This window comes from Cucumis melo, chromosome 1 (genome assembly GCF_025177605.1).
Source record: "Cucumis melo cultivar AY chromosome 1, USDA_Cmelo_AY_1.0, whole genome shotgun sequence".
Classification (NCBI taxonomy): Eukaryota; Viridiplantae; Streptophyta; class Magnoliopsida; order Cucurbitales; family Cucurbitaceae; genus Cucumis; species Cucumis melo.
Genome location: NC_066857.1, coordinates 17550548 through 17576558, shown reverse-complemented (window position 1 = coordinate 17576558; position 26011 = coordinate 17550548). Strand labels below are relative to the sequence as shown.

Here is a 26011-nt window from a genome sequence, read left to right as displayed (position 1 = left end):
TGTAAGATGTTTTAATTGTTTGAATATTTTTCATGCTAAAATTGAGAAAATAGGATATGTTTTTTGTTGCTTGGATCAATCTAGCTTGGATTGTGTTCTTACAAAATATATACCTTTCAGTATTAAATGGAAGGTATTTTTTAAAAGAAATTAAATAGAGGATCTTCCGATGTCGTATGGACAACAACGGGAGTGTACAATTGTTGGCGTCATATATACGGCATCGGGAGATGTCTAGGATCTCTTGATGTTGCATGTTGTATGTCGGGAGATCCTCTCCCGACAAATTTTTTCCAACCCCAGTTCCAATAGTCATTTATGTGTCGAGAGATCCTTTTTCGACGATTTTTATAATTAATCCCGACGTTTTTGTGCATCGGGAGATCCCACTTTTCTTATAGTGGATATCAATATCACAACTGTTTAGGATGAAATTAAGACAAGGATTAGGAAAGTGATCTTACTAATTTCGGCTAAACAATTGAAAACTACGATAGAAATCGCAAGCTTCAAAGAAAACTACAGTAGAAATTGCAAGCTTCAAAAGAAAACAAAGAAATGGAGAAAGATTTTAAATAGAAAAAATATTCTCCTGGACAGAAAACTAAATGTCTAGGGTTACACATATGACGTATTTGAAAAAGTTGAAAAAGGCAAGTCATACTCATAAAACCCTAAACTTAATTTGCTATCCGATACAATTCTTCGAGACAAAATGATTATCGAATTACATCGCTAAAATCTAAAACCAAGATTGTTACTGAAACAAATATATAGCAAAAGTTTGAAAATAGGATTGGTTCTAAGACACTTTTTTATTGTGGTGGTCAATTACAATTACAACAACCATGCACATTTTAAGCCATTTGAAGATTAATGTTTAGTTTTAATAATGAGAAAAATAATGGATGGAACAAATGGATGCTTGGGAGAAATTGATTCTGTTCCATTGGTAAAATAGAATGGCATGGAATAATTGTTCTATATAATTCTTATATTCTGCCCCTCTAAGCCACAACAATTAACTCCTCCCTTTCTCTATATAATTATTGCAAAAATGGAAGATAAAGGAAACAACATGATGGCTTTTGATATGGGTTCTCTTAGAACAAATCTTCCTCAAAAGTAAGCAATTCATCCATATATGTTTTTCTCCATTTTTGGCCAATTATGTCTCTAACTTTTCACTATTCAAATATTCCTTTTTTGTTTGAATGTATTTTGAGTAGACTTTTATAGAGTTTATGTAATAATTAAATTACAGTTTGCCACGTGACGATTTTTTGAATTAGTTTGATACTTAAATTTTACGTTTAAAGGATGATATATTGGATGGTTAATTATTGTAGTGATTTAGTTTTTCATTTTTTTATATTTAATTTTGTCTACATATATTATTATATAAATTTTACTCCAATAAATTAGAAAACGAATTATCAGAAGTATTAGTAATTTGATAATAATGTTTTTTAAGATTTATAAGTTTAACTTTTTCAAGTTTTCAAAACATGGCTTCGTCGTTTCTAATAACATTTTTCAAAAGAGATAGCAAAATAAAAAAAAATAAAAAAAAAAACCGATGAAAAGTAGTGTTTTCACACAACCAACACCATAAAACGAAGAAAAAGTTGTGCATTTTGATCATTTATAACAATGTTATTTTTTGGTGTTTTGAGTATGTGTAGGAGGGGTTTATCGAGATACTATTCTGGAAAAGCGAGATCATTTGCTTGCATAGCCGACGTTCGAAGTGTAGAAGATTTGAAGAAACCAAAACATCCGGATGCTAAGAAAAGGAAGAAACATTCTGATTGCAAAGAAATAACTAATGTTCCTCCCTTTCATTGTCGACGAGCTTCTTCTCATTGTTCCGTTCCATTCATTGCCACATAAATAATACACACTCTCTCCTAAATTAATTTCCTCAAATGATTTCTTAATTTTCTAATCTTTTTTTTTTCTTTGAGTCGAGATTTGAATATCTGAAGGGAGTAATACTAGTGTGTACAATGATCCCCTAGTTGAGCTACGTTTAAGTTTATAATGGTTTTGACTTACAGTGTTTTTTATTTCTTTGATCATGTGTGTTGAAGTCTATGGTTAACTGACTTCTAGTTGTATATATTAATTTAATTATAAATGATTTTTTGAGATTCTTTTTATTTATCATACGAAACGATGTGACCTTAGACAACCTTGAGAAGATATTGCACTTTATAACTTTTGTAACGCCCAACAAATTCGATATTTCCTTTTTGTTTTGTCCATTGTCATCAATATTAAGTGTGGTTATGGGAATTTTTAAACTTATTGGAAGAACCTTGTCATTTTATTTCTCGAGTAAGTAAGGTTGAGAATCTTTATTTGGTTCAAGATAATAAGTATTTTTGGAAATAATTGGGGAAGTTTTATAAAACTAAGGTTGGTTGGTTAAGGGAGAAATGTGGGGACTAGTTGGGGTTAATTAGGTAAATTTCAAAAGATTTGGAGATATAGGAGGTGGTTGTTTTCAAATTAATTAAAGGAATTGGAAAAAAAAAAAAAAAAAAGATAAATTTTTTTCTCTTTAAAGCAGCCTCGGGACGCGCATAAGAAAAACAAAAAAAAAAAAAAAAAAAAGAAAAGAAAAGAAGAAAGAAAACAATTAAGCCGTCGCCGAAACCCTAGCCGCCTACCCACGCCACACGCCCAGCCGCGCCGGAGACTGCAAACCGAGTCAAGCCACCGCACGCCGAGGATCAGCTACGCACGCCAGCCGTGTTTGCAGCCGGAACTAGCCGCGCCGCGTCGATCTGAGGAAGGGCAGCCAGCCGCGTCGCGACGCTCCGATCCAGCGCTGAGGAGCCGCAGCCGATTCGTCAGCCAAGCCGTGTCCGCAACGCCGTCGTTCACACGCCCAGCCACGCCGCGCCGCTTAGATCCGACGCAGCGCAGCCGGAACGTTCGTCAGCCAGCCGTCGCGCCGACTGAAATCCAGCAGCTAAGCCTCGCGCGCCTCCAGCCGTCGAACCCGAACCCGGAACCGCCCCACGCCCGCTCGCCCGAACCCGAAACCGAACCCGCGTCCGTGCCCACACGTGCCTAGCTCTCCCCGCGTGCAAGCCGCGCCGCGCCGCCTGCACTGCAAGCCGAGCCGCGCCTTCTTGCTGACGCGAGCCGAGCCGCACGCGCAAGATCCTTGCGCCAAGCCGAGCCGAGCCGACCCCTGTTCTCCTTCCAGTCGAGCCGCCAAGCCTAATTTGGCTCCTTCCACCTAATTTTTGGTAATTAAATCAATTATTTTGGCATTATCCAGTAAGATTCAATATTTTGGGCACTAGATAATTTAATTTGGAATTAAATTAGATCATTTTTCCTTAAGGGACGTCTTGGACCAAGTAACTGCTGCAGCGGGGGATTTCTTCAGTAGGGGCTTGAGCACTGCAATCTCCTTCTAGGGTAAGTCATTTCGAATGAGTCTTGAACCGTTAGTCGTTGGCGACCTAATTACGAATTTTGGCATATTAAACAGTTAGGACCTCGTCGCTTGGAAAGCGTACTGCCTCGCGGTTAGGACTCTACAAGTAAATCTCCAGGTAAGAGATTCTACTACTAGCTTCATGTTTAGAAGTATGAGACTGTGTATGCCCCAATGTTGCATGTTGAGAATTAGACAGTACGATGCCTGAAATAAATGTTAGTATGATGCAAATGACGATATAGTTATGCTATAGCATGTTATGTGTGGCAAGAGCTGTTATGGCTACGACGAATGTCGGGACGGAGAGAGTGTAGAGGTGATTTATGTGACATGTTATATGCTGATGCCATGTGTATGTTTACTGCAATTAGGGTACCTGTTAGCTTAATCTGTTAGAGTCGTACCTGCATGGGTGTCCTTCGGGATCACCACCTATTGAGGACTGTGTGGTCCGACGGGACACCAGTCTAGCATGGATATAGATATGACTCGAGTGACTCGACGGGGTCCTCGCATCCCGACTGTCCTAGGTGTCCCCCGGGGCACCGAAGACCAGAGTTACGTTCCTACGGGAGCGCATGATTGCACGTGTTCGGGAACGTGCCAGAGATTGGGTACCAGTTATCAGGACTCTAACAGGAAGTTAACAGGCACCTAGTGGGACTAGTAGTGGGTCCCTTACTGAGTATTTTTATACTCACTCTCTTCACTTTATGTTTTCAGGTAGAGGACGAGGCAAGGGCAAGGGCAAGCTGGCGAGCGACCCGAAGTGAGACCGTGAAGGGCCATAGGGACTACCGCTTCCGCTTATTCTTATTTCAGATTTTCGCATTTGAGTTTGAGTACTTTTCATTATTTACCATCTTTTATGTAGATAGGGCCCGAGTAGGACTTCAGAACGCTTTTACTTTTTTTGCATGACTACCTTGTTTAAATTTTTATCAATGAAATTTCTTAAACCGTATGCGTTTTAATAATTTTTATGACTTAAACCACTTGTTCTATATTTAGTAATGACTTCGATTCAGTATAAGGAGTCGGGTCGTTACAACTTTGGACTTTGAATTTTTGTTTTGAAAATAGTTACGATGGTACTATTAATGTGTCAAATAGAAATGCATGCATGACATTATTTAATGATGTCATTCATGCACATTAATTAATATGAGAGTTACTATGTAGAGATGTTGATTATATAAATGATTCTAATATTACCTTTTTAAATAAAATCAATGGTACCATAAATGTAAAAGAAAATAAGATATATTAATCTTTTATGTAACATGTATTTTTACACCTAAGTTGTGATCACATCAACTTTCATTCTTTATTTTAGGGGGAAAATATTTTAATAAATTCCAAATTCTCCTTTGAATACTTTTTATGTGACACATTTTTCGTTCATTAGTTTGTTGCTCTTTTAACCTCAATTCGTTCTTGTCATTGTTGTGCTAAAAGACGTATAGCCAAATTATGGAGATTTACAGAGACCAAATTATATTAAATATATTTAAATTAAATCACAAACCATACATATAAAGATGGTAATTTAACCTAACATAACAAAAACAACATTGGAATTTTTCTCCTCCTTATAAAAAGAATATATGTGACTCTAAGAAATGAATCTAAATTATGCTCGACCTTACACCTTTAGGAAATGTTATTTCAAGTTAAAATAATATTTTTTTGTTAAATGGGTTTTCATGGGGGTGACTTGTATGGATAGCCTCTATTTGGAGGCTCGAATAAAAAATGATCCACTTTTGAATATTTAATGAAAAGTGACATTCTTGTTGCATCAACACCTTGTGAATTTATCAATTTATCAATTTGTCCCCATAAACCACTTGCACACTTGCAATTGAGAACACCACACAATACTCGATGAACAATGCACAATGCTCAATACTTGATTCTCAATACTCTATGTTTAATGTTACATACTCTGAAATGTACTAGTTATTTGATTCTCGATACTAGATACTTGCTACTTGATGTCCTATGCTCAATATTTGATTCTCTATACTTAAACAAACATAAAAAAGAAAGGAAAAAAAAGAAGAATGGAAATGTAAAAAAGCAGGAAAGAAGAAATCCAAAAAAGAAAATATAAAAGAAAAAATGGCTTTTAAAATATGGAAATTTTCACAAATATAACAAACTACTAAAATATTTATGCCTTGTATAACAAAACTTATAAAATTAGCCATTTTTTAAATAAGGGAATCCGTGGAAATGACAAATATAAGAATTGAAAATAGAAAAATAGCAAACTGTTATTTATTTTTTTATTTATGGCAAAACTAACTGCCTTAAATATTTTTCCACTTTTTTAGGCCGAAATTACCACTCCACGGATGAGAACTGTCTAGATACAAATACAGTGTATTTCATGAGATCGAAAAATCAAATAAAATATCACATATCCGATTATAGTGTATTTGTAAACACATCCACTTATGATAATTATTAACTAAATCAAAAAATTATTATATTTTTTTAGAAAACCCTAAACATATTCAATTGGTTTCAATATTCCCTAATTATTTCGATTTTTACCTTTAAATTAATGAAAAATAACTTCAAATATTTAATTTTTTTAATGCAATAATTATAGATTCAAACTATTTTAGATTCAAAACTATATAATGCAGCAATTATTTATTATCATAAAAAAAAAAAAGAAATTAACGAAAAAGATATTCAAATCTTCATTTTTTAAATTTGGGAATTATACATTCAAAAGTGAATACATCCTAAAATAATGGAAAAGATAATGCAATAATTAATTATTAATAAAGACATTAAAAAAGTAACGAAAAATCATTTAAAAGATTCAAATTTCAAGATGCATGTAAATACCAATCATTCCCTAAAATTATGACAAATATAATGCAAATAGTTAAGTTTAGATTCAAATCTCAACCCTCCCTAAAATCATGCAAAATCCAATGCAAATATTAATTATCTAGGGAAAAAATATGGAATTAAGGGAAACGAAATTAAAAGATTTGTCGGAAAACCATATTGACAATCAACTGGAATGCTCATGGTCGCAGAAACGTAAATTGGAGCGAAGAACGTAGCAAATAAAATATTGTGTATTTGTAAACACACTCACTTATGATAATTATTAACTAAATCAAAAAATTATTATATTCTTTCGAAGATTCATAAACATATTCAATTGGTTTCAATATCCCTTAATTATTCCGATTTTTACCTTCAAATTAATGAAAAATAACTTCAAATATTTAATTTTTTAATGCAATAATTATAGATTCAAACTATTATAGATTCAAAACTATATAATGCAATAATTATTTATTGTCATAAAAAATAAGAAATTAACGAAAAATATAGTCAAATCTTCATTTTTTTTTAAATTTTGGAATTATACATTCGAAAGTGAATACGTGCTAAAATAATGGCAAAGATAATGCAATAATTAATTATTAACAAAAACATTAAAAAAAGTAATTGAAAAAATCATTTAAAAGATTCAAATTTCAAAACACACGTAAATACCAATCATTCCTTAAAATTATGACAAATATAATGCAAATAGTTAAATTTAGATTCAAATTTCAACCCTCCCTAAAATCATGCCAAATACAATGCAAATATTAATTATCTAGGAAAAAAATGCGGAATTAAGGAAAACAAAATTAAAAGATTCGACGGAAAACCATATTGACAATTAACCGGAACACTCATGGCCGTAGAAACGTAAATTTGAATGAAGAACGTAGCAAAGGATATTGTTTTCCAAATTTTAACTGTAGAAATCCAACGGAAGGTTGAAGAATGAACACAATGGTACAAACAATCAGAAGGTTAAAGATCGTTGGAAAGAGATCTGGGAACGGTTCCGGTGAAAAACGATCGGTGGTACAAAGTGATTAAGTGGAGAGCGATTTTAGAAGTTCTGATGAAAAGCAACCAGTGGTGCAAACCAATTAAAAAGGAAGGTCGCGCGTATCTGAAGAAGTGGAGTGGGTGTATCTGGAGAAGTGGAGTGGTTGCATGCAGAAGATGTGATGTTTTTCAGAGGATGTTTTCTTTTTTAGGGGGAAAAATTAAAAGATTGAAGGGAGTGCATAATATGTATTAATTATAGGGTATTTGTAGTTTTTCTTAATATTGTATTTCGGAATCTATATTATTAATTAGGTAGGGGCATTTAAGGCATAGTTGTCCCATTTATTATGTGAAAATTAATTGTTTTTTTATTTTGACAATTTAAAAATAAAATTATCATTTATCAAAGTAAATCTTATATTTTGCTATTCTTTTTGTCGCTCCTTTTAAATAATTTAGATTTGCCCTTCCGTCTTTCTTCTCTTCTTCGCTGCGATTTTTCTATCGTCTTTCTTCTTTCCCCTTCTTTTTTTTTTCCAATTTCTTTCCATCGTTTTTTCTTTTTCCTTTTCTTTTATGTCGTATAGATTTAGGTAATCAAATCTGATTTCTTTCTATTGTATTTCTTCTTTTTCTCTTTTTTTCCATGTGATTTCTTTTCATCGTCTTTCTTTTTTTCTTAGTCTTTCTTCTTTTTCTCTTCTTTTTTTTTCCTGCAATTTCTTTCCATCGTCTTTTTCTTTTCATCCTCTTTTTTTACGTCATTTAGATTAGGGTAACCCAATCTAAAAGATCGTGTATAAAGAATCTTGAAAAAAATTGTTTAAATTGAAGTAGTCAAATCTAAACGATCGATCGTGTATAAAGAATCTTGAAAAAAATTGTTTAAATTGAAGTAGTCAAATCTAAACGATCGATTGTGTACCAAAAGAATTTTAAAAAAATCGTTTAGTCGAATCTAAACGATCGTGTACCAAAAGAATCTTAAAAAAATTTGTTTAGCCAAATCTAAACGATACTGTAGCAAAATCTAAACGACCAAATCTAAACGATCGTGTACCAAACAATAGCCAAATATAAATGATTATGCACGTTGTTGATGGTGCGGTTGACGAAGCATTTTTGGTATTTTCTATCGTGGGCCTGTGAGCTTTTTTCGTTTTCGAAATTGTTGTATATAATGTAAATATTTTTCCACTTTGTTATATTTTTTAAAAGACCCATTTAAAACAATCTAATACCATAAATTTAGTAAATTAGTTACCATTGATGTATTTAGGATTCTCCAAGGACATTTTAAGATCGACAAAAATGGGAATCACAACCTCTTGTTATAAATCTTAATAAATTTCAGTTTTACCACACGGATATTTGTAATATACCCATTTGATTCAAAATAATTAATCATATAGCAAACTTTAAAAAAATTGTAAATCTAAAAAAATCTGCCTAAGTCTATTAATGATAAAGAATCTATTATTAATAAATAATGTTGTAAATATTAGTCTATCGCTAATAAACCATAAGAGTCCGTGAAGTTTATCACCTGACTTTATTATTCTTTATTCTTTCAATTTTTTAAAAGGTTGAACTCCCTTGTTTCATTTCGGTCTCTTATTTTAGCCCATCGGTGGAAGTTTTCCGTTCCATAGCCCAAAATATTATAGGGATCCATTTACTTTCCCAGCCCAATTCATTAAGGCCCATTAAAGTTGGCCCAATTCAATTTAGGCGTCTAAATTCCAAACTCCTACGCTTCAGCTGCTGAAAACACGTTCAAGAATTCGGCAGTTTTTTGCAGTCTGCCGAAAAGCTTTCAAGCAAAGATGGGAAAGAACAGAAGGCTTAAGGACGGCGCCGATAAGGGAGCCGCCGCCGGCGACCACTGCCCTTCCAAAGTCTTTGTCAAGAACTTGCCGTACTCCTTCACCAATTCACAGGTTCGTACTTCCTCTATTCCCTGCTTGTGTTCTGAGAAAAATATTGAGCTGAATAGTATGAACGTATGAATTTCTTTTTGTACTTTTCTTCTTGAGCTCGACTCATAGAAGCAAGCAATCGAAGATTATTTTGGTTCTGCAAGCAGTTCAGCCAATGCTTTGATTTTCTTTCTTTCGGATTGTTTTGTTGTTCAATGCAATGTTAGTGAGCTTTCCTGTTTTCTCTATGTTCAATTAGCTCGAAGAAACATTCAGTGATGTTGGACCGGTCCGGCGGTGCTTCATGGTTACCCAAAAGGGTAAGTACGTCTGTGCATGATTATCTCGGATTCCCTTGCTTTTTATTTATTTATTTATTGTGCATTTATTGTGCTTCTTGAGATGTCTGAAGATTTGGTGATTTGAATACTATGAAGGAGCATTTGATCGAATAGATGGAGTGCTGTTACGAGATAATTGAATCGTGGCTTTATTGTTATTATTATCTTTTCATTGAAAGACCATTTGGCCCAAACTTCATTGTACATTTTCCTTTTTAGGGATCGTGAGGAAACCAAATGTTGTGTTTTACGTTTGTAATTTTCCGATGTCATTTTGAGATATTTTTCATTGAGAATGGTTTTAAACTTATCTTATTTTATGTCATCAGGTTCAACCGAGCATCGTGGTTTTGGATTCGTGCAGTTGTAAGTCTGATTATTATATCTACTGTATTCTTTTCGTTATTTCCCTTGTAGTTTTCCTCTACATGTCCAAATGTCTTGGTTCTATTCAATCAAATTTTATCTGTCTGACTATAGGTAGGTTCTATGGAGGTTCTTTAGTTTGATAAGTGATAACTAATGGATGAGCTGCTATTATCAGCTGTAAAAATGTTATCTTTTACTTAGAAGCTAGAGATTTCATCGGAACAGGAAATGCTTCTGTTCCCAGTTCCCACTATATAATAGATATGCTAGATGCTTATATATATCTCCTTTCTCTGGATGCTAAGATTTATTTATTTTTCCTTGTTTTTGTTGTTCCATCTTCTATGCAATTGATGGTCCTTTCAGTTTTAATTGTATTAATTGCTTGCTAGTCTATTAAAGCAAAGCACGCTCAAAGCATGTACACTTTTATTAAAGCTACTTCTTTTCTTGTTTAATCTTGGAGTAAATTATCTCTTCAGCCAACATGAGCTCAACTCAACTGGCACCTGTTTGTATCCAAGGATAAGAGGTCCTAGGTTCAAAACCCCCCACCACCCAAGTTGTATTACAATACATTTGCAAAAAAAGATTATTTCCTCCATTTTTTAATTATGGTTTATCTACCCTCAATTCAAACTGAAGGTACCTTTTGTTATTATTTAATGCTAGGATATTCTTTTATAACCTTCTTTATATTGTCTATGAACAATCCTCTGATAATCAACATTGCTTGACGTTCGCCTCAAGCACACTAATTTCTTATTCTTTTTCAAGCCTTTTGTTAAATTGCCATGCTATTACCCACGGTTATCCTATGAAGGGCTTTTATTTCTTAACATCACTGGATTCTTTGAATGTGATTGCAGTGCTGTAGCAGAAGATGCAAATCGAGCAATTCAGCTGAAAAATGGGCTTTCTTTTGAAGGACGCAAAATTACTGTCAAACATGCTATGCATCGAGCTCCCCTTGAGCAGCGGCGGTCGAAAGAAAATCAAGGTTGATTTGGTGCATGAGATTTTGGAAGTTTTAAAATCCACTGTTGGTGGATTGCTAGAATTTTATTTATTTCCTCCTTTCTTTCTCGTTTTCCCAATTTCAGTAGAATGAGGGGGTCCTTGGGTTTTGATTATAAATTTTTTTCCAATTATGTTTTTTAACGCAGTTGCTGCATCTACGCTAGAAGCCAATGTGGAAGGAGATACTTCTGAAATGGAAGAACAACCGACTAACAAGGATAGAGGAACTTCTAAAAGGGATGAACAACCAATTGACAAGGAACGAGATACTTCTAAAAGGGCAGAACAAACAATTTCAAATTCTGAGGGGAAAGGTTACTGATTTATCTAAGATCACTTACTACTTTTTCCCAACATATTTGACAAGCTGGTTTTCTAAAGTTTTCTAACAATGTAACAGAGAGACATTTGAGTGCTCGAAAATTAGCTTCACTTTCTAGTTATCTAGAGGATAAAAAGGGTCATTCAGGAAAGCAAAGGTAATCAATGTCTTTTCTCTCTCTCTATTTTGTTCCTTTTTCATGAATTTTTTAAATATAAGCTCTGAAATAATGGCTTGGATAATAAAGTAGTTCGGTTTTCTTGACCCCTTGTTTGGTTAATTGAGGGAATAGGCATTTCATTACCTTTCTTTCCACTTTCTTTTCTTCTTGGTACACGTCTGTCCTGTGCATGCTACCTTCCCTTGATTTTCCTTATTTTGGTTGTTAAGGATTGCACGGACTGTTGTCATTGGCGGTCTTCTTGATGGTGATATGGCTGAAGATGTTCACCGCCAAGTGAAAGATGCTGGTGGCGTATGCTCAATTGTCTATCCTCTTCCCAGAAAAGAAGTTGAACAACATGGTACATTAGAATCATGTCTTTTGTTTTTATGTGCATGGTTAGCAGTTATTTTTTATTACTAGTTTTTTGTCTATACATAAAAAGGAAAAAAAAGGATTAGAATATCATTATTCGTGTTCCTGCTGTTCTCTCTAGAGCATAGTGGATAGGGATAGGTTGGATTAATATCTGATTTCTGTTGATGAAGTAGTCAATTGGATTTGCTTAAGTTATTGTTCTTGACCACGTCAATTGCATTTTAATGTGTCACTACAACTAAAATTGAATTCATTATACCCTGAGCTGTGTTTGCTCAACTTCACAGTTGCCTGTTGTACTTGATAGATTGACTCTGCTGTATGTTTAGCAAATTTGTTTTTACTGAAGTTCCAAATGCATTTTTTTCAATGATTGGTTGATTATATTTATATTGTTTTCTCTAGACTCTCATGACTGAACTCAGAAAACAAGTCTTCTTCTCTTATTATACCAAAGTATCGAGTGTGTATCTAGTGTTTCAAGTTCATTATGGTGGTGGATTTATTATCTTTGATAGTTTGAAGTGAGAAAAAATGATTTCCCATAAGGTCTTAATTAATATGTATCTCTATTCATCATGATACTTCATTTATTAGTTTCAAATGAAATTTCAGGTATTTTACGAGATGGATGCAAAATGGATGTTTCTGCCGTACTTTTTGATAGTGTGAAGTCTGCACGTGCTGCTGTTACTATATTACACCAGAAAGAGATGAAAGGAGGTGTTGTATGGGCCCGTCAACTGGGTGGGGAGGTGAATCATACATAAAACTTTACTATGAACATTTTTTTTTATCTTTGTTAAGTATTTATATCTTTTTAAATGGATTACACTAACTCTGTGCCCCTAAAATAATACAAGACCATGGTCAAACCGTTTGGCTGTGTACTCTCCTGTCTTCATTTTATTTTTAGTTTTTTTGAAATCATACTTTATTTGTGTTTGTTTTCCTCGTATCAATATTTTGTTGAACATTTGTAGAACTTGTCATTGCAAAGGTGAATTCCTCAAGTACCTTTTATTCTCCTCAGTATATTATAGGACCACTACAAATAGCTATGGTATCTGTTAGCAAATCTATCATCATATGTTTGGTGAGACCTCCTGGAAATTGAAGATAATGAAGTACTCCAAAATTTTTACGAAAAGAGAGCATTAGATGAATCAACTCTGAGCATTTGTTTTCATCAGTACCTTGATAGCTTTTATATAGGGTCACCTTGGTAAGAGGGAAGGATGTCACGTTTGAATTTGATCTTACATCATTCCCGTCAATAAAAAGTACATGAAGATTTTGATTTTTTGGGCGTTTTTGGAATGAGCTTTTAAGTATTGGAAGAAGCAACCTCCTGTATGGCTTTAAGATTGTGGAAGACAGACTTGCAGCAGAAAACACTGGAAGATCCAAGTTCCGTCTTTTGTTGTGTCATATGAACTTGGTCCAGAGGCCTATTATAAGCATCATCTCTACCCATCCCCATCATATTCCATTAAGTTTCTTCTGAAACCAATAGACTTACAATTCTTCCTAGTACTTAAGCAGTTAAAAATATGTTTATTCTTAACTTCCAGTTAGAGCTTGAGCCTTGGAATATGGCATCCAATAATGATGGCCTCTTCTCCAATAAATGTCCTAAGGAAATCTGATTGAGGTATCATCTCCCACAATAGAAGTCAGTTTCGTTAGATTCTGGTGCAATGTGCGTTGATGCTCTTTTATTGGAGCTAAATTGTTAGATATCTTAAATAGGAGTGTTTCTTAGAGTTTTGCCGATCTTCTTATTTTTGAGTTATTGGGAAATCTCATTCTTTGATGTAAGAAATTCTATTCTGAATGATTTTTTCAAAAGGGTTGGCCGTGGCTAAGGAGGACTGGGTGGCTCTTGAGGAAAAATTGAAACTAAAATTGATAAATGGAATGGATTGGTCCTTTCCAAGAGTGGTAGACTTCCTCTTGCTCTTTTGGTTCTTCAAAGTTTACCTTGTTACTTTTTCTCCTTATTGAAGGCTCCGAAGAGATTTATTTCTCATGTGGAAAAGCTAATTCAGGACTTTGTTTGGGTGGTGGTATTGGTAAAACGGACCCCCATCTTGTAAGCTGGAAGTGGACCTCTCTCCCCACGATTTACTAGGGGCTGGGAATCGGCTCTCTTTATCAGAAGAATTCTGCTCTCTTGATGAAGTGGCCTTGGAGGTTTTGTCATGAAAAAACACCTTCCGGTGAGGAAAGTGATTAGACCTATCGCGTGGAGGGAGCATGGGTGGAGTTCTATAAAGCCAAAAGACAAAGGCTGCTTCAGATTATGGTATAGCATTTTAAAACAAAAGGAACAATTTTTTACCTTTGTTGATTTTGGGAGGATAGATGGTGTACTGCCCAACCTCTTGCTTCCTTGTACCGTGACATCTACCCTATTTCCTCAAAAAAGAATGTTGTGGTGGCAGATTGATTTAAGTCAAGCTTGGGATCTTGGGTTGAGAAGGAGCTTGTTTGATAGAGAAATTGGTAATTATATTGCTCTTACTCAGATCCTAACTGATTTGGGTGGTCAATAGAGCAAAGGACTACAGTGAAGGTTGGAAGCTTCGGACCAGTTTTCTACCAAATTTACTTTCCTCAAGTTGACCAATAGGGCTTCTAAAGTTAATCTACCTTAGTCAATCTTACGAGGAAACCAAAAATTCCTAGAAGAACGAAATTTTTCCTTTGGCCACTCGCCTATAGAAGTCTCAAACACCCAGGAAAAGCTCCAAAGAAAGTTTCTTAATTGGAATCTTTCCCCTTCCATGTGCCCGCTTTGCCAGAAGGAGGTTGAGACTTCACATCACCTTTTTTACACTGTGAGTTTGCATTCAAAGGGTGGAATAAGAACTTTGAGGCTTTTGGGTTGGATGGGTATCTCCCATTGCCAATTGATGTCTGGATGATGGAGGGTTTGTATGGGGGTGGCTTTAGTGGAAAAGGAAATATTTTACGGAGTTCTGCAAACCCGTGCACTCTTGTGACATCTTTGGAATGAAAGAGATAGTAGGGTGTTCGACAATAAGTTTAGTTCTTTTGATTCTTTTTGGACTCTTCTGCAGCATACGGCCTCTTGGTGTTGTACAAACTACACTAAGTTATTTTGTAATGACAGCCTTGGGGGTGGGGTGGGGGGGGGGGGGGAGGATGTTCTGAACCTCTCGCCCTTATGTTGTTCTTCTTGTTGATTTCTATAAATATGTATCTTTCTCTGCTATAAAAGAAATAGAAGGGTTTCTTATTGAGTCTTAGGTTTAGATGGATTGCCAAGTATATGGCGTTTGTTTGCCATGGCTAAGGACTTATAATTATCTTTTATGGTCCAGTCTTTTCGTTAGGCTCTTTATATTATTAAAGTGTCAAATGTTATGTTCCAATCACTCATAATCTGATCTCATAGTTGCTTATTTATTTTTCAGTTGCCGTGGATAGTCTAAAATTTTCTGCATTTGTTTTCTTTGCAGGGGTCCAAAACTCAGAAATGGAAAGTTATTGTTAGAAATCTTCCATTTAAGGTTACATGTTACACACAATAAGCAATTGTCATATTTTCTTATGACGACAGGTTGACTAAGCAAGCTTATTACTCATTGATGCAGGCCAAGGAGAAAGAAATAAAGAATACCTTTTCATCTGCGGGATTTGTGTGGGATGTGATGATGCCACAAAATTCAGACACTGGGTAATGGTCCTATTTGAATACTCCTCCCCCCCAACCACCCACCCTTCTGCCTGCAGGCCTTGTAACGGCCACATGGATTTCTTTTGCAGATTATCGAAGGGGTTCGCGTTTATCAAATTTACATGCAAGCAGGATGCTGAGAGTGTATGGTTTTTTATGTTTTGAATTGCTATTTGCTTCATTTAAAGAGCTTTGAAAATTGAGGTGCCTTCAAGTCAATTGTACACTTTTTTCCTTTTTTAGGCTATTCAAAAGTTCAATGGTAAAAAATTTGGTCAAAGGACGATAGCTGTGGACTGGGCTGTTCCAAAGAAGATATATAGTTCTGGTGGTGGTGCTAATGCTCCAGTTGATTCAGATGACGGTTAGTCAATGTATATTTAACTTTATGCTCCCTTTACATGTTTGCTACACCTCTTCGGTTGTACCATCTTATCTTTGGTGTCTATACCTTCTTAAATATTTGTCATTCACTGCTCTCTGGTTTCAAATTATCTGGTGACGTATATTTTTTTTAATATACGAAATGGTAAATAGAAAATGATTTCGTTACGAAATGCATCGTGGGTGTATACAAGTTTGTCTTCTTCTCTCTTATTTGTAGGAGGAATTTATAATACTGAAAATATTTTGGTGTGTGTAGGAGTCTTCAGTCGCTTTTTAGCCTTCTTAACACTGTTCTCACTGTTTGAATTCTTATGGTCTTGTAGTGCTAGCTGTCGTCTGTAACTCATGAACTTTTCTACATAGAGAAAAGGATTCCATATCTCTTATTCTTAGTTATACTATGTGCTGAATTAGTTCAGTTGGAAGAGTTTTTTTTATTACACGTGCAACAGAATAATGCCTCTATCCTTCATAAAACACACAACCTTGATTTCAGAGGATCAGACTGAAAGAGACAGAGAAAGTAGCATTAGTGGTGGTGATTTCGAAGATGAAAACACTGCTGGTCATCACGAATCTGAAAGTTCTTTAGAGGATTCGGAGAAAGAGGATATTTCCTCGGAGGTTGATTTTGAAGGAGAAGCAGAAATTGCAAGAAAAGTTCTTGAAACTCTAATTTCATCTTCGGCTAAAGAGGCTCTTCCTTCTCTCATTGATGGTAACCCAGCATCTAAAGTGAACAAGGATCCAGATTTTGATTCATCGAAGAAATCATCTGATATGTCTGATAAAGTATCAAATGAACATGGAAAGTTAAGTGAAAGCAAGACATCTATTCTTAAGCAAACAGATGAAGATGATTTGAAGAGAACGGTTTATATAGGCAATCTTCCTTTTGATATTGATAATGAAGAAGTGAAACAGCGGTTTTCTGGATTTGGTGAAGTATTATCCTTTGTGCCAGTTCTTCATCAAGTTACAAAGTATGATTTATTTTTTTGTTTATTTGTCTATTGACTTAATCCACTGTAGTCTGTTTTCCTTTCCGTTGACTCTTTTATTGTGGACAGGCGACCTAAAGGCACTGGTTTTCTCAAGTTTAAAACCACAGATGCTGCTAATGCTGCTGTTTCTTCTGCAAATGCTGCATCTGGTGTGGGAATATTTCTGAAAGGCAGACAACTGAAAGTATTGAATGCCTTGGATAAGAAATCAGCTCATGACAAGGAATTGGAGAAGTCAAAAAATGACAATCATGACCATCGGAATCTTTACCTCGCACAGGTTCCTTTTTATTTTCTTTTTCCTTCAGTGCTTAAAGAGTGTCCTCTACTTCCCTATAACCCAAGATTTCCAGTTTTTGTTTTCTCTATTTAGTATTATGGTCGGATCTTCTTTCTTCTCAATACCATGGACCCAAACATTTTACAGGAAGGTCTTATTCTTGAGGGAACTCCAGCTGCTGAAGGAGTTTCTGCTAGCGACATGGAGAAACGTCAGAGGTAAGTATCTTCTTCTAGTACATTGATTGCTCAATTGTCCTTTCCATATTAGCTTCTGTGGTGCCAAACAGTTGGTCTCTCTTTTTTTTAATGAGTAGCCAAACATTGAGTGAGGGAAAGGAAAAAAGAAAAAGAATACAAGAGCATGCAAAATAGAGCTACAAAGGACGGAGGCATACTAATGAAAATGTCTCCAATCAAAACATGGCTTGAAGGGTAATGCCAAAAAATGTAATTTTTTGTGTATTTCATAAAGAGAGAAGAATTTTCTTAAATAGAAGAACAACCCATTACAAATAATGAAAAGATAATTTTGGTAAATATAATGCAACTAATACAATAAAATATAATACAAAAGAGGAATTAATCAACAGGTAATTTAAAAGGACCCCAACATCGAAGCTTTTAGAGATATCTAACAAAGGGCCAAACATCATTTAATAACCTTTCAAGCCCTTTAGAATAGCACACACCCAACTTGCCACAACGATCTTTCCTTCTCACAAAAAGGAGGGTAGGGAATGAAACTCCTCTTGCGTCTTCTTGCAACGCCCATGTCCTCAAACATTATGAGAAAAATGATACATCCCAAATTATGACTATCAAGCATTAGCATAGACACGTTAGGATATATATATATATATATATATATGTGTGTGTTTTACATAATTATGCTAAATGTAATCCACCAAAAAGCATAAAATATCAAGAATAGTAGGGTGAGCGAAATAATCTTAACGAAAGTGGTTGTTTCTTAAAAACAATGGAAGGGCCTGTAACCACCCCTCCCCCATGAAATCCATTCAAAATGGAGTGATCCATATTATCACCTTATGTCATAAGAAGAGACTCATGTTGAAAATGCTATTAGGATTGTTCTTTTTTTTTTTTTTTTTTTTTTCGACACAAAACATTTCATTGATGAATGGAATAATCCAAAGAGTACATAAAGGTGAAATCCCCAAAAAGTTACGGAGGAAACTATACTTGAGCAAAAGATTAATCCTTAAAAAAATGTAGCAAAAAAATAAAATACAATCAAAATGGACAAGAACAAAGCATTGGGAGATTCAAGATGCCAAAGCTCCAAAGTATCAACACAAAAGAGAGGTTGCCAAAAAAACAAGTCGGCCAACCCTGACCAAATGTGAAAGGATTGTTAGCACTACATAGGATTATAACATGATGATGTAATAAGATAGCAGTTAGACTATTAATAGTTTAAACTAATCAGCTGTAAACTGATTAGTTATCCATAATTCATCAATAAATATCCCTTCTCTAGCCACAAAAAGGCAGAGAATTCATTTGAGGAAATTACCCAACTTTGAATTACACCAAAGTGGTATCAGAGTAGCCTTGGTCGTGGGAACTGAATGGCTTGTCAGCGAGGAGCTATCCTAGCTGCGGGGGACAACCGTGAGCAAGAAGAAGCAGAAGAGATCACCATTCTCTCTCCAAGGACAACAATAGTACGCTTGCTGGCAGTTGAAGACTCCTTGGGAGATTTGCACGATAAGTTCGATAGGATGATGCAATTAACTAAAGGAACAATGAAACAAAGGAGGCCAGCAAGCATGAAGGAACCATAGAAACTTGCCCAATCAAAGAAATGACCGAAGAAGGAGGCCTAATGAAGTTCCACTGTGATACGCCGACAACGATACTCAAGAAGACTATGAAGCTTGGCAGAATAGGCAAGAAGACGATTCCTCAACGACGATGAGCAAGGAAACATCTGGAATAACAATGATGATTTTCAAATGGGACAAGCTTACAAAAGGCAAGAAGCACGAAGAGAAGTTCATCATGATTACAGGATGAAAATTGATCTCTCAATCTACAATGGTAAGCGTGATATAGAATCTTTCTTGGATTGGGTTAAAAGCACAGAAAACTTCTTCAATTACATGGACGCCCCTGATCGAAAAAAGGTGCATTTGGTGGCTTTGAAGCTGCGAGGAGGAGCTTCGACGTGGTGGGACCAGTTGGAAATTAATAGACAAAGGTGTGGCAAGCCAGCCATTCGTTCGTGGGAGAAGATGAAGAAGCTTTTAAAGGCACGTTTCTTACCTCCAAACTTCGAGCAAACATTATACAACCAATATCAAATTGCCGCCAAGGAAGTCGATCAGTAGCTGAGTACATTGAAGAATTTCATAGATTGAGCGCAAGAACCAATCTGAGTGAGAATGAACAGCACCAAATAGCAAGGTTTATTGGTGGTCTTCGATTTGATATAAAGGAGAAGGTAAAACTACAACCATTTTGTTTCTTGTATGAAGCCATCTCCCTTGCAGAATAGTGGAAGAAATGATGGCTGCACGAATAAAGAGCTCAAACAGAAAGACTACATGGGAAGCAAACTCCACCAAGAAACAAACTTACAGTAGTAGAATGAATGAACAACCATCAACGTCAGTTGCAAAGAAGAGTAAAGATGTTGATACTCATGATGCAGCCAAGAAAAAGGATAATACAAGCAAAAGGAAGAGCCAGAATACCTACACTCACCCATCTTTGGGAAAGTGTTTTCGATGTGGCCAATCTAGCCACTTATCCAACAACTGTCCTCAAAGGAAGACTATAGCACTAATTGATGAAGAGAGCAATTCTATAAGTGAAGATGATAAAAAAGAAGAAGAGGAAGCAGAATTCATAGAAGTCGATGATGGTGATCGAATTTCTTGTGTTATACAAAGAGTCCTCATTGCTCCTAAAGAAGAAACAAATCCTCAATGCTACAGCCTATTCTAGACGAGATGTACTATCAATAGAAGAGTTTGTGATGTAATAATTGATAGCGGAAGCAGTGAGAACTTCGTGCCAAGGAAGCTTGTAACCATCCTAAATTTGAAAACCGATCCTCACCCAAATCCATATAAGATAGGATGGGTAAGGAAAGGAGGAGAGGCTTCAATCAATGAGATCTGCACAGTTCTCCTCTCCATTGAAAATGGTTATAAAGATCAGATTGTGTGTGATGTAATTGAAATGGATGTATGCCATTTACTATTAGGAAGGCCATGGCATCATGACACTCGAACCCTACATAGGGGGAGAGAAAATACGTACGAATTCCAATGGATGGGAAAGAAAGTAATCCTAATCCCATTGACAAAGAAAAATACAGAAGGCATGAGGCAGCAAAAGAATAAAGGGCAGCTTTTCATCACTATAAGTGGGAAGAAATTATTGAGAGAAAGGGAGCAAGACCTTTTGGGACTAGTAGTTGCAGATAAATCCGAAGAGAAGGAACATGAAATCATAGGGCCGAAGCTTAAGAGGTTATTTGCAGAATTCCCACATTTGAAGGAGCCACAACGACTGCCTCCACTCAATGACATTCAGCACCAAATTGACCGTATCCCAAGAGTATCATTGCCTAATCTAGCTCATTATAGGATGAGTCCAGAAGAATATTAAGTCTTGCACGATCATATCGAAGACTTACTAAAGAAAGGTCACATCAAGCCGAGCCTAAGTCCATGTGTTGTACCTGCATTGCTCACACCTAAGAAGGATGGAAGTTGGAGAATGTGCGTGGACAGCAAGGCTATTAATCGAATTACCATGAAATATCGGTTTCCTATTCCTCGGATTGGAGACCTTTTGGACCAGCTAGGCAAGGCTACTATCTTCTCAAAAATTGACCTAAAAAGTGGTTATCATCAACAAAGGATCAGACCAAGAAATGAATGGAAGACAGCCTTCAAGACAAATGAAGAATTGTTTTGAGTGGTTGGTAATTCCTTTCGGCTTTCCAATGCACCAAATACTTTTATGAGATGGATGAACCAAGTGCTACATCGCTTTTTAAATCGATTTATAGTGGTTTACTTTGATGATATTCTCGTATACAGCAACAACAATGAAGAAGATATTCAGCACTTAAGAAAACTATTTCAAGTCTTGACAGAAACAGAGATGTATATTAATCCAAAGAAGTGCACATGCCTGCCCAAGGAGATTGTCTTTCTTGGGTTCTTGATTAAAGAAGGGAAGATAGACATGGAACCTAAAAAGGTAGAAGCCATACACACTTGGCCAGCACCAACATCCATTAAGGAAGTTCAAGCTTTTCTTGTCTTGGCCTCTTTTTACAGAAAATTCATGAGAAACTTCAGCTCGATAGTGGCCCTTTAACTGATTGTTTAAAGAAAAGGAAACTTCAAATGGGATCAAGTACAACAAGAGAGTTTTGAAGATATAAAAAGAAGGCTAACTTCAGTCCTATCCTACAATTGCCAGATTTCGCATCACCATTTGAAGTAGCTATATTATCCCAACAAGGCCACCTAATTGAGTATTTCAGTGAGAAGCTGAGTTCATCAAGGCAGTGTCGAAGCACATATGAACAAGAGCTTTATGCCCTTGTTCGAGCACTCAAACAGTGGGAAGACTACCTTCTATGTAAAGAATTTGTACTCCTAACCAATCACTTCTCTTTAAAGTATCTCCAATCACGAAAGAACATCAGTCGAATGCATGCACGATGGATCTTCCTACAGAGATTTGATTTTGTCATCAAGCATCAAAGTGGAAAAAGAATAAAATGGCAGATGCCCTATCCAGAAAGAGTTCCTTACTCGCTCTCCTATCCTTGGAAATTGAAGCATTCAAACACCTCTTTGACTTATATGAAGAAGATGTTGATTTTTTTTAGATATAGTTTAAATGCAGCAACTATATCAAGGCCGAAGACTTTCATATAATGGAAGGTTTCTTGTTCAAAGGAGATCAATTGTGTATCCCACACACATTACTATGAGAAACTCTATTAAAAGAAGCTCATTCTGGAGGAATGGCTGGAGACTTCAGGCAAGATAAGACTTTTGAAATAATTTCCAAAAGGTACTATTGGCCTCAACTAAAAAGAGACTCCAACAACTTTGTTAAGAGATGCCCTAATTGTCAAAGAGCTAAAGGCTCAAGTACGAATGCAGGCCTATACTCACCACTACCCATCCCAACTTCCATTTGGGAAGATTTGTCCATTGACTTCATGCTTGGACTGCCCAAAACTCAAAGACAATATGATTCAGTCATGGTCGTGGTAGACAGATTTAGCAAGATGACACTTTGTAGCCTGTAAAAAGACAAATGATGTCATCTACATAACTAATTTCTTCTTTAGAGAGATAGTTCGACTACATGGAGTATCCAAAACCATTGTTTCTAATCGGGATGTCAAATTCTTAAGCCACTTTTGGAGGACCTTATGGAAGAAGCTTGACACAACCTTAAAATACAGCACAATACCACATCTCCAAACAGATGGCCAAACAGAAGTCACAAACAGAACACTAGGCAACTTGATACGTTGTCTTAGTGGATCTGAACCAAAACAATGAGATCTAGCTCTTGCTCAAGCAGAATTTGCTTTCAATAACATGAAAAACAATCCTATTGACAAATGTCCATTTAAGGTTGTATATACTAGGCAACCACAGCTTACTTTTGATAGCGTCACTCCTTACAACAGTAGACACCAATACACCAATACAGAAGCAGAAAAAATGATAGAGAAAATTGGATGTCTACATAAAGAAGTCCACGATCACTTGAAAGAAACAACTCAATCCTACAAAAAGACAGCAGACAAGAAGAGGAGACAAGCTGCCTTTGCTGAAGGAGATTTAGTAATGATTCATCTCAGAAAAAATCGATTTCCAGCCCGAATATACAGCAAACTCAAGGATAGACAATTTGGCCCATTCCGAGTCCTCAAGAAGTTTGGAGATAACACCTACAAAATAGAACTACCAACTAACTTGCATATTCATTGAGTATTCAATGTGGCTGACCTAAAGCATTACTATGCACCGGATGATTTCAAACTAGCCAGCTGATTCACTCGGGTCGTGTTGTCTTAGGAGGATGGATGATGTAATAAGATAGCAGTTAGACTGTTAATAGTTTAAACTAATCAGCTGTAAACTGATTAGTTATCCTAACCCCCAACTACCTAACCATTTGTAACAAACTCTCATATAACTGATTCTAACTACCCATCATAATTCATCAATAAATACCCATTCTCTAGCCACATAAAGGCAGAGAATTCATTTGAGGAAATTACCCAACTTTGAATTACATCACATGATTATTTAGTTCACTTTTGGATTTTTTTGATGTGAAAGACATTCTATTTAATATATATGTCAGTATTTTTAGCACTATAATTACTTATTCCTTTGTCCTTTACGAAGCCTAACATTATAGCTTTTTCATTTTATGGCCAACTGAATTACACTTTTTTCATCCATTATCTGTGCAGACTGGAAAAGAAAAGAACAACCAAGCTTCAATCTCCAAATTTTCATGTTTCAAGGACTAGGCTCGTTATACATAATTTACCAAAATCAATGAAAGAAAAAGAACTTCACAAACTTTGCATTGAAGCTGTTACCTCTCGAGCTACAAAGCAAAAACCCGTCATTCGCCAGGTTTGGCCTTTCCAGAAATGAAGGAAATCTGTTGGATGTTACCGACATTTTACCCCCTTAACTATTCAAATCTTATGTTGCAGATTAAATTCTTAAAGGATGTTAAGAAAGGAAAGATGCTGACAAAAAATCACTCATGTGGAGTCGCTTTTGTCGAGTTTTCTGAGCATGAGCATGCCCTTGTAGCCTTGCGAGTTCTCAACAACAATCCAGGTAGCAAATTTACTAATTTGATAATTCTTAATGTGATGAGGCAGCCACTAAAAGAAAATAGTGGTTCTTTAAACATTGGTACTACCATATAGTTTTCTAGGAGCAGAAACAGTTTGTCCCTTATCCTATTCTAAATGAGTCTCTGGTTTCTTGTAGAAACTTTTGGCCCTATAAATCGCCCAATCGTGGAGTTTGCTATTGACAACGTTCAAACATTGAAGCTGCGAAAAGCCAAGTTACAAGCTTGGTCGCAGGACAATAGTACCGCCAATGTTCCCAAAGCAAGGCTGAGAAATGATGGTTCTGATACAAAAGCTAGGGATGTCCATTCAAACAAGAACAATTCCAGAAAAAGGAAAGCAATAGATGATAATCATCTGGTGAAGGCACAGAATCATATCGAAGATGAAAATGACAATCATGTATCCAATGATGTGATGCAAGAAAGTAGAGCCAGAAAAAAGAGGAAAACACGTCCAGATATTGGAAATACAAACGAGTCACAGAAACAAAAACCAGAAGGACGAAGATTGATACCTCAAAAATCAAGCAAGAGACCGGCATCCATGGATTCTGAAAAAATAGAAGTTTCCCAGGAAGCTGATGCACAACAAAAAAAGAAGGTAAAACATCAAATAGAGCAGCAGCAGAGGAAGAGGCCAATGAAAAACAAGGAACCAATAGGACGGGATATTGTAGATAAACTCGACGTGCTTATCGAACAATATCAGTCCAAGTTTTTGCAGCAAAGGTCAGACCGAACGGATAGTGAAAAGAAAGGGTCTAAACAGGTTAGAAGATGGTTCCAATCATAAATTAAAGTTTTGGCAGCCTAGGATTGTTTCTTTGACCCTCTATATTACAGTTTTTGTTTGTTTTCTGTTGTTTCTGAAATCCGTACGGGCAAGATGGATGAAGGTTAATTGCATAGGAAGTGTAACATATAGTCTTTGAGTTACATTTTTGTATTGAAATATTTAACTGTTCTTTAAAGGTTAAAAACTATTGTCTCAGTAACTTTTATGAAATTAACAATGTATACATTAATTGACTATTTAATCACTTAAATAACAATCGTCTTCTGCAACGAGAACAAATATAACAAAACAAGAGATAAAAGTAAAAAATTCTATTGAACACAATGAGAGGTGATTTAAATTTGAGTAATATATGTAGCCTATGGATACCTACCCTCAATATGTATTTACAATATATTATAATACATATCATAAGATGAAAATTTTCATGTTGAATGTTAATTAAACTACTATTTAATTTAATTATTTATAATCAAGTAGAAGATTATAAGTCTAAATAACATATATATACACTTCATGTTTAATCAAATTATTAATAATAGGTAATTGATATTGATTTATTAATTAATTTACATTATTAGATATAAAAAAGTGGATAAATTAAAAAAATTGTCCAAAACTACCTTGAAATTTTTTAATGCTCAAAAATATCCTTAAACCTTATAAGAGGGTTTAAAAGTACTCTTATAGTTAGTTTTAGACAAAAATTGTTAAAGTTTTGTTTTCATAATCTGAAAGTTTCATAAATATCTTGAAACTTAAAGAAAATTTGAAAATATTCTTATTGATCTAAATTTTATACCAATTTTTCTCACCCATCAAAATTTTAAATTAAAACCAAGTTTTAGATTTATTTGACTATTAACACAGAGTGATAGATCACGAACACTATCAATCTCAATATTTATTTTTGTATTTAACATACAGTTAATTGTTAAATAAAAAATAGATTTGATTACTAAATAGATCGATTTGTGTGAGATGATTTTTATTTGACTAATTACTGTTTTAGTATGTTTTACACATAAGTTTTTATTTTAGAATTTTGTAATATTTTATGAAATTTTATGTTTTAGCCAAGATTAAATATGGATGTCGAT

The 26011-nt window shown here is 35.2% G+C and overlaps 1 protein-coding gene and 1 long non-coding RNA gene across 2 annotated transcripts; both read left to right on the top strand.

Annotated features, from left to right (window-relative positions):
- Positions 1-9098: 9098 nt before the first annotated feature.
- On the top strand, positions 9099-25110 carry LOC103490362 (uncharacterized). The gene is made up of 18 exons (XM_008449854.3): positions 9099-9264; positions 9503-9563; positions 9914-9950; positions 10823-10953; positions 11120-11287; positions 11374-11452; positions 11686-11819; positions 12452-12591; positions 15325-15375; positions 15460-15542; positions 15632-15686; positions 15786-15906; positions 16426-16912; positions 17000-17213; positions 17361-17431; positions 23712-23880; positions 23964-24093; positions 24250-25110. Exons 1-18 carry the CDS (start codon positions 9151-9153, stop codon positions 24906-24908), a joined length of 2904 nt encoding a protein of 967 aa, XP_008448076.1. The 5' UTR covers positions 9099-9150; the 3' UTR covers positions 24909-25110.
- On the top strand, positions 17438-23509 carry LOC127151317 (uncharacterized). Its single transcript, XR_007824209.1, has 2 exons — positions 17438-19279; positions 19387-23509. It is a non-coding gene; the product is annotated as an uncharacterized LOC127151317 (long non-coding RNA).
- Positions 25111-26011: the final 901 nt, after the last annotated feature.

Coding starts and splice junctions, on each gene's coding strand:
- LOC103490362 (XM_008449854.3), top strand. CDS start 9,151: ATGGGAAAGAACAGAAGGCTTAAGGACGGCGCCGATAAGGGAGCCGCC. Junction 9,265..9,502: donor ACTCCTTCACCAATTCACAG/GTTCGTACTTCC, acceptor ATGTTCAATTAG/CTCGAAGAAACATTCAGTGA. Junction 9,951..10,822: donor GGTTTTGGATTCGTGCAGTT/GTAAGTCTGATT, acceptor ATGTGATTGCAG/TGCTGTAGCAGAAGATGCAA.